The sequence below is a fragment of the Coregonus clupeaformis genome, chromosome 24 (assembly GCF_020615455.1).
Source record: "Coregonus clupeaformis isolate EN_2021a chromosome 24, ASM2061545v1, whole genome shotgun sequence".
NCBI lineage: Eukaryota > Metazoa > Chordata > Actinopteri > Salmoniformes > Salmonidae > Coregonus > Coregonus clupeaformis.
The window spans coordinates 31305478-31315048 of NC_059215.1; the positions used below are offsets into that span (position 1 = coordinate 31305478).

Below are 9571 nucleotides of genomic sequence, written 5' to 3' on the forward strand. Positions count from 1 at the left end.
TATATATATATAAGCCATATAATATTATGTTATTGCCTCGTCGTCATTTAGGACTATAAATGTATTATAGGGAGTGTGAAAGTATCGAAATACTGTTATTATGCTGTTAATACCACTCTTACTGCAACAAGACTACTAACTCTACGCCTACTACTGCTAATAATAATCCTGCTCATGATAATAATAATAATAATAATAATAATAATAATAATAGTAATAATTAATAACATAAAAACAGCATGACAATAATGTACTTATAATAGTTTGCCTATTAATTACAGTTGTATCATCATTAGTAATGATTGTTGCAGTGAGTTACAGGAATGCTGTTGGCAGTATTTGTTAGGCTCTGTCTCGAGGTATTAGTGTTAGGCCTAATAATCGTGATAATCATATTTGTGAAATTATTATTGTTCACTTTTTCTTGTGGAGGTGGAGTCAATCGTTAATATAACAATAACTCAAAATGTCTATAATGAGAGTGATTAGGCTATTGCATCATCAAGCCAAGTTATTGGTCGTATCTCTTATCGCCGTGCTGTTTTTATAGTGCTCATTCTGATTTATCTTGTCATAAAACCAAGCATAACTTTCCCTCTCAGAGGAGACATTATTTTACAGCAAGCTCTGTTTTTAGCTAATTGTATAAGACTCGCTTCAAACACGCAGCGTTGCGTAAATTTGACGCCTGTTGATTTACCATTATTATATCTAAAGGCCTACACTCTGTTTACCTAGACATTTCGGCGTTTTATTTAGCCTTTGTTTGTTAGGCCTGTTATTTAGAATGCACCATCACGATTAATATCTACGAAAACAATAGAAGTATCAAAGGATTTAGTTAAAATCTGATTAATTCATTTGAAAATATATGGAGAACATCTAAACAAAATTCACAAATCAGCAGGAACTGTGACAATTTCCTGGATCTTTAAATGTTACGTTATATTGATTCTAAAAACAATCAAGACACAGCAAATTCAGCAAAGGTGGGTCTCTTCTTCATGTTGGCTTTATGCTCGTCCCCCCTGCCCCTCTCCTCCTCCAACTCCTGAGTCCTACCTTGGAGTGCGTCACGTGGTCTTAGTCCGTACAAATAACTCGCAGTAGAGTTTTCCAGTAGAGAACGAATCGGAGCTCTGTTATATCAGCAATTATCAGCCACAGTAACTATCTTCAGATACAAAGAAGAGGAGAGAGAGGCTTGGACCATCCGGGAAGTAAGGAATTCCTTTTTCTCGTAAACTTTTATGCGCAAAGACATTTTGGACATCTTTGTGGGAGCCTCAGTCACTTTCGTTGGGTCTATCTGAGTGAAGTTTGCCCACAGCGCTGCTCAAGCTTCTCCTCTGAAAAACAGACTTCATCACCCGACCATCCTTATCTGGTGAGATAATACTACGAGAGCTCTTGTATGAAATTGTATTCCTCCTGTGCACACTGCTATCAACGTTTTATGTGATTTGCGTTACTATTGATAAACATATAGCCTATGCATCTCAGATATGGTTCGCCTATCTATTGTGGGTTGATTAGGTTCCTATGATTTAATGACATGGTGCAAGTCTGGTGTTCCTCGGGATATCTCGGGTAGCTGATTAGTTATATCTACATGCAAAGATATGGTAGACCATTAGTGTCATTTTAATCAATTAAATGTCAATCAGAATGATACAGATAATATACTACTCTTGTTGTTGATCAATTCGTTTTCTATTTTTCCTTGTATTGCTACAGCCTAGTTATTTGATTGTGCGATTTACATCAATTTACTTTAGGCCTAATTCGTGATATTCTCCATAGATTTACCTAAATGATACCAAAAGTTATTTTAAAGAGAAAGTACTAAACAAAAGATTAAGATAAAAGATCGGTCCAGATATGCCTCAGGCTGTATTCAGGCCACAGGTGCGAATTGTAGACTGCTGGGTGATGTTTCTTCTTTGATTAGTGGCCACAATCCCTCAATTACAGGACACATTTGTTGATTGTGGTTCTTTCCCCTTCATCAGGAGTGGATTTGTTAATTATCCTGCTACTGGATAACGAAAACCGCCGACGACTCACTGACGTGCCTTAGGAGCTAAGTGGAAGTGACTTTACGTGACCCGCTTTGTCCCAGGAGTCAGTACCCATATTCTTCCAAATAGGACGAGTATACCGTGTCAAAATGTACCAAAGCCTTGCTTTGTCATCCAACCAGTCCCCATATGCACACGATGCAGGGAACTATATGCACCCTTCAGCGAGTTCCCCTGTCTACGTGCCCACTACGAGGGTGCCTGCTATGCTGCAAACCCTGCCGTACTTGCAGACGTGCGAGTCCACCCATCAGTCCCATGGCCTCGGCGGGCATCATGGCTGGCCTCAGACTGGCACAGACAGTTCGTCCTTCAACCCGGGCAGCCCCCATCCGCCTCCCGGGTTCTCCTACTCTCACAGCCCGCCAGTAAGCAGCAATACCGGCAGGGACACCACCTACCAGAACCCGCTTGTGCTCAGTAATGGTGGTCGGGCCGACCCGTATGGCAGCGCTTTGGTGCGGTCAGTTGGAGGATCATACTCGAGTCCGTACGCGTACATGAGCCCGGAGATGGCAACCTCTTGGACACAAGGCCACTTTGAGAGTGGCATGATCAGTCTTCAGGGACGGCAAGGCTGCCTGTCTGGGAGAAGGTCCAGTTTGGGTACGTAACAGTCATTGATAAATGAGGCGAACCGTGTGTTGTGTGTCTGACATTTCCACTAAAACTGAAGGGAAATCGTCGTATCAAATTAATGTAGGCTACTCATATTTAATTATTTTTTCCCTTATGTATGTGGATAATTGGTGAAGGCCACAAATGAAAATAATATTAGCATATAATCAACAACAAAAAAACACAATTGAATTTATATAGCAGGCCTAGTAGTCCTTTACTGGCCCATAGAAGCACTATAGGAGGCAGTCAAAAAATATATACCTATATTTCAATAAATATGAATAATGTTTTGAAGATTAAATGTTGTGGATAATTCACCTTGAATTGTATCCAATATTTTTTCGATAACTGTTCTTTATTGGTTAGGTCTACTTTTGCAAATTAGGCTATTCGTTTCTGTGGCTGTCAAGGGTTAAAGGGGCTGGTGCTCTGATCTCACAATTTACAGCCTGGTTGTTTCTTAAGTTATTTATTGATGCGATTGAGAAGTCCCATTGTATGTGGTAAACTCTACCATCGATTGTACTCAGTCACTGGGATTCAATCAGCCTTAAAAAAAGTAACATTTCTGCCAGCGTTCACAATACACATTGTTTAAAAGAGAAGGTCGCTAAAACCAATTAATTAAGGTGCTAATTTAATCTCCACCACCTGTCAGTTTTCTTTTGCAGTGTTTTGATTATTAGTACAGACATTCACTAGTGAAAACTGTTCAAATGTCACCTTGATTAGATCAGACGAAAAAGTTATATTTGGAAATGCGTCTGCTATACACGTTTGGCAAGCAGCCAACACGTCCTTTGAAGGTGGAACATCAAAATGCAGTAGGCTTTTACGTTTAACGTGTTTTGAAGCAGGATCTTCACCTGTTGCATGGATGTAAGGACGTCCGTTTCTTGCAGGCATATAGCCCATATCCAGTTAATAACAAGACACAGTACGTGTTTGTTGATTACTTCGTTTCACATTGTAAACAGGAACGAATTTTCATCCTGGTGAAATTAATTTGTATATTTTCTATTTATTTTGGATCGACGGTTCGTGGATTTGCTGACTTAAAGACCTATACACATTCTTCTTTTAACAAATATGGTGCGTGTGTGTGTGTTGTTTTGTGAGAATGTGTTGTGTGTGTGTGTGTGTGTGTGTGCGTGTGCGTGTGCGTGTGTGTGTGTGTTGTTTTGTGAGCGTGTGTGTGTGTGTGTGTGTGTGTGTGTGTTAATCGATTGTTATTATTGTTTCCAATATTATTGTTATTGTTTTTATCTATTGACCCTCTTCCAATATGTGGACAAGGAATTCGAGCAATTAATTGTAGGAGGCCGTCGCCTGTCAGTAGCTTGATTGATATGGGGACCCCTGGATCCTTAACGCTGATAAGAGCCCCATTGACATTCCACCCGTCTGAGCCATGTGCCCCGCCAGCCGCCCTAATAGATACACCAATGACCCCTTCTCCATATTGATACATTCGGTTTAGATATATTTTAATCACCGAGAGGGTGATTTAAATTAAAATTCTACTCTAGCGAGCTAAGCGGGGACATTTATCACGCGCTAGCGCGTTCTGTTGAAGATATGGGTTTACACACATCAAAGATGTCTACATTTATGGCTTTCATGTGTGGATTTTTTTTCTTCCATTTTTGTAATTTATTATAGCCTATCCTTTCAATTTATCGAAAAAATACAACAATTGACCAAAGAACAACATTTTTACCCAATATCCAAATAGGCACAGACATTGCACTTGCAATCGCAAATAAATTGTATTCCTCTCATTTTACAAAATTATCCACATTTACCGAATTATGCAATTTAACTAAAGCTGATTATCAAGGGTATTTCCATAGCTAGTTCCAGCCCTGTTCATGTTTTGCTCTAGTGTGATCATGTGACACACGTTGCATTAAAACCAACCCAACACCACATACAAAAAATATTACAACTCTAAATGTTGTCTTCATCATATTACAGACATGTTGGAGGAGTTCCCGGGAGAGGGTCGTGAGTGTGTAAACTGCGGCTCCATCTCCACTCCTCTGTGGCGGCGAGACGGTACCGGGCACTACCTGTGCAATGCCTGTGGCCTGTACCACAAGATGAACGGAATCAACAGGCCGCTCATCAAACCACAGAAACGCCTGGTAAGCACCATTACATTCTTTGTATGTTCATAAAAGTGTATGAATTTAACTTATAACTTGTCTTAGAGGCATCTTATTGAGTAGGCCCACTATTGTGCCTACATAGATACTACGTGTCCAAAAGTATATGGACACCTGCTCTTCGAACATCTCATTCCAAAATCATTGGCATTATTATGGAGTTGGTCCCCCCTTTGCTGCTATAACAGCCTCCACTCTTCTGGGAAGGCTTTTTTACTAGATGTTGGAACGTTGCTGCGGGGACTTTCTTCCATTCAGCCACCAGAGCATTTAGTGAGGTCGGGCTCTGATGTTGGGCAATTAGGCCTAGCTCGAGGTCGGCGTTCCAATTCATCCCAAAGGTGGTCAGGGCTCTGTGCAGGCCAGTCAAGTTCTTCCACACCGATCTTGACAAACCATTTCTGTATGGACCTCGCTTTGTGCACGTGGGCATTGTCATGCTGAAACAGGAATGGGCCTTCCCCAAACTGTTGCCACAAAGTTGTCAGCACAGAATCGTCTAGAATGTCAATGTATGCTGTAGCGTTAAGATTTCCCTTCACTGGAACTAAGGGGCCTAGCCCGAACCATGAAAAACAGCCCCAGACCATTGTTCCTCCTCCACCAAACTTTACAGTTGGCTCTATGCAGTAAGGCAGGTAGCGTTCTCCTGGTAACCGCCAAACCCAGATTAGTTCGTCATATTGCCAGATGGTGAAGCTTGGTTCATCACTCCAGAGAACGCTTTTCCACTGCTAAAGAGTCCAATGGTGGCAAGCTTTACACCACTCCAGTCGACGCTTGGCATTGCTCATGGTGATCTTAGGCTTGTGTGCGGTTGCTGGCCATGGAAACCCATTTCATGAAGCCCCCTGACGAACAGTTATTGTGCTGACGTGCTTCCAGAGGCAGTTTGGAACTCGGTAGTGAGTGTTGCAACCGAGGACAGGCGATTTTTACACCTGAGCGCTTCAGCTGTGAGCTTGTGTGGCCTGCCACTTCGCGGCTGGGCCATTGTTGCTCCTAGACGTTTCCACTTCACAATAACAGTACTTACAGGTGACCGGGGCAGCTCTAGCAGGGCATACATTTGATGAACTGACTTGTTGGAAATGTGGCATCTTATGACTGTGTCACGTTGAAAGTCACAGAACTCTTCAGTAAGGCCATTGTACTGCCAATGTTTGTCTATGGAGATTGCATGGCTGTGCGCTCCATTTTATACACCTGTCAGCAATGGGTGTGGCTGAAATAGCCAAATCCACTAATTTGAAGGGGTGTCCACAGACTTTTTTTTATATATATTTTATTTTACAATAGTCAATGAGCTTTTAAAATGGACCTTTAAGAATGTTAATGACTAAATGTATTGATTGGTTTGGTGGGTTTTGAGAAGAAAAAAAGGCATATGCAGATAGTAGTTTATTCTAGGTTAACACAGATATTGGTGGTCAGAAGGAGGAGGAAAAAGACTGGGACATAGAGGGCCAGTGAGTGTCTGCAGAAGGTCAGTGTAGTAGAGTGAGAGAAAGAGGCCTTCACTGCAGTCTTTTTCCCAGGCAGGAACCAGCCTCTCAGAGCAGCTGCTGTGAATTACCCCAGCTCTGCTCTGCTCTGCCTGTGCTTGTTCTGTTTTTATTTGTCCTTCAGAGACCTTGCCCTTGGGTTGTCTGTTTTTAGCCAGATCTGTACGAGGCAAGAGAACAGCGTGACTAAACAACAGTGTGTTTCTGCTGAAAAATCTCACTTGTGTCCAATAACAAGCTGATAGAGAGACGAGGCAGTTTCAGCCAGGAGTGCTTAGTGCTTAGCCCAGCACTATGTGAGACATTTCTCATGTGAAGTCTTTATCAGTACACTGACTGTTTGGTTTCTCCATGGAAACTATGGCAGAATCATGTGCACAATACACAAAAGCAATTCACTTATATTAAAGGGATACTTCACTCAAATTAAAATTTTACACAAAGTATAGTATATGGACCAACAGAGTCAGTAACGCAATATATATATATATATATTTGGCTGAATTATCCCTTAAGGTGCTCATTCTCTACACCTGTCATACAATCCATCTTTAACTGGCCTTGTCCTTGGTCCAATTCTCTCTCAGAAGAATGTCATGATAATGCTTTGAGTTGGCTGGTTGGTTATAGTCTGGTTATTGACGCCTTGTCTTTGCTTCTCCATTTATAGCAGACCACATCTCGCCGGGCCGGCCTATGCTGCACTAACTGCCACACCAGCACTACAACGCTGTGGCGTCGCAACGCAGAGGGAGAGCCTGTCTGCAACGCCTGTGGCCTGTACATGAAACTACATGGGGTAGGTAACACACACACACACACACACACACACACACACACACACACACACACACACGCACACACACACACACACACACATACACACGCACACACACACACACACGCACGCACGCACGCACGCACGCACGCACGCACGCACGCACGCACGCACGCACGCACGCACACACACACACACACACACACACACACACACACACACACACACACACACACACACACACACACACACACACACACACACACACACACACACACACACACACACCTTTCCCATGTACCCTACTCTGCTCAAATTATCTAATGTACACAACGTTTGCCCTGGGGGGAGCCTGTGTAAAATGCTGCTGTAAGAATCAGCCCCTAGTAGCATACCAGTGCAGTGTGGGCAGCATATTATTCATGTTGTGTAAAAGCTTTCCACGGTCATCATGGATGTTGTTATCAAAAGAGAGAGGTGGGAGGAAGGGGTCATTGTGTGTGTTTTCAAGGCAAGCAGGCCTTTGTTACAACTAGGATCTAAATTATTGGCCTCTCCTCCTCTTAGGTCCCCAGACCACTGGCCATGAAGAAGGAAAGCATTCAGACCAGGAAACGGAAACCTAAGATGCCCAAGTCTAAACCCTCAACAGGTAAGAATGGGGAATGGAAAGAAAGATTGATGAGAGTATGTATCTGTATTTGTGTGTGTGTGTCCTGTACCTGTTAATCACCCATTTGTCTGTCTGTCTTCTTCAGGAGGGTTGTCAGCCTCAGGCACCAACTCACCGTCATCCCTGTCTGTCTCGGAACACGCCTCTACGATAAAGAGTGAACCCAACATGGCCCCCTCACCCTACGCCGGACAGACTGTAGCCTCTGTGTCCCAGGTAAGGCTTCTCACTCCTGGGATCCCCATACAGGGGATGATGTTACTTTATAGTCTAGATAATTCAGCCCATTAGTTTTTACTAAAGAACTTATCATTGTGGTCAGTCATTTACATATCCCATTCTATTATTTGAAGGCTTCATCACATCTGGACAGTTCAGGACATGTGGACATCAAATATGAGAACTACCCCTTTACTCCCACGTCCATCGCCCCACAGAACTCTTGGTGTGCTCTGTCTCAGGCATGAGCTTGACCGCAGCTCACCGTGTCCTGGTTCTGGACCCAGCTCAGCTCACTGTGGATAATATAGACTTGTGACAAGAACTACCTATTACAGACTTATTCTCTTTCCCATGGCTGGAGGGATGAAAAAACAGAAGGAAGTGATGGCAATCAAGTGGAATGTATAGAAATAACTTTTTACTGGCTACTATCAATACTATTTCTAGTTTTAGTTTTGTTGTTGTTTTTGTTGTGGTTGTTGTCTTTGTTGTTGTTGTTGTCATTATTGATATTTTGCTGATATCACATCACAGTTTTACATGGTGTTTCAAGAGATAACCAGAAACAGTTCAACAAGTTATCACAGAGTGTTATTCACAAATCCAGAAGGACAAAAAATGCAAGTGTTTTATTACCTCTGAACATGTTTCATTACTAGTGTGTAGATTATTAACTTTTATATGTACATTATTTATGTTAAGATAAGAACAGTCATGAAACTCAAAAGCCAACATGTCATATCCCAAAGTCCATTCCCTTCTAACAATGTCTTGTATGTTCAAGGTATGACCTCTAAAATAGGAAGTATACAGTTGAAGTCGGAAGTTTACATACACTTAGGTTGGAGTCATTAAAACTTGTTTTTCAACCACTCCACAAATGTCTTGTTAACAAACTATAGTTTTGGCAAGTCGGTTAGGACATCTACTTTGTGCATGACACAAGTAATTTTTCCAACAATTGTTTACAGACAGATTATTTCACTTATAATTCACTGTATCACAATTTCAGTGGGTCAGAAGTTTACATACACTAAGTTGACTGTGCCTTTAAACAGCTTGGAAAATTCCAGAGAATTATGTCATGGCTTCAGAAGCTTCTGATAGGCTAATTGACATCATTTGAGTCAATTGGAAGTGTACCTGTGGATGTATTTCAAGGCCTACCTTCAAACTCAGTGCCTCTTTGCTTGACATCATGGGAAAATCAAAAGAAATCAGCCAAGACCTCAGAAAAAGAATTGTAGACCTCCACAAGTCTGGTTCATCATTGGGAGCAATTTCCAAACACCTGAAGGTACCACGTTCATCTGTACAAACAATAGTACGCAAGTATAAACACCATGGGACCACGTAGCCGTCATACCGCTCAGGAAGGAGACGCGTTCTGTCTCCTAGAGATGAACGTACTTTGGTGCGAAAAGTGCAAATCAATCCCAGAACAACAGCAAAGGACCTTGTGAAGATGCTGGAGGAAACAGGTACAAAAGTATCTTTATCCACAGTAAAACGAGTCCTATATC

General features: G+C 42.0%; 1 protein-coding gene across 1 annotated transcript; it reads left to right on the plus strand.

The window, feature by feature from the left end:
- The first annotated feature begins 1087 nt into the window (after positions 1 to 1087).
- Positions 1088 to 8921, plus strand: LOC121538307 (transcription factor GATA-5). The gene is made up of 7 exons (XM_041846186.2): positions 1088 to 1387; positions 2013 to 2687; positions 4680 to 4849; positions 7046 to 7174; positions 7721 to 7805; positions 7912 to 8042; positions 8180 to 8921. Exons 2-7 carry the CDS (start codon positions 2171 to 2173, stop codon positions 8291 to 8293), a joined length of 1146 nt encoding a protein of 381 aa, XP_041702120.1. The 5' UTR covers positions 1088 to 1387; positions 2013 to 2170; the 3' UTR covers positions 8294 to 8921.
- The last annotated feature ends 650 nt before the right edge of the window (positions 8922 to 9571 follow it).

Bases quoted from the DNA above. Each gene is read 5' to 3' on its own strand.
- LOC121538307 (XM_041846186.2), top strand. From the start codon at position 2,171: ATGTACCAAAGCCTTGCTTTGTCATCCAACCAGTCCCCATATGCACAC. The intron at 7,175-7,720 runs GTAGGTAACACA...TCCTCCTCTTAG, and splicing joins TGTACATGAAACTACATGGG to GTCCCCAGACCACTGGCCAT. The intron at 8,043-8,179 runs GTAAGGCTTCTC...TATTATTTGAAG, and splicing joins CTGTAGCCTCTGTGTCCCAG to GCTTCATCACATCTGGACAG.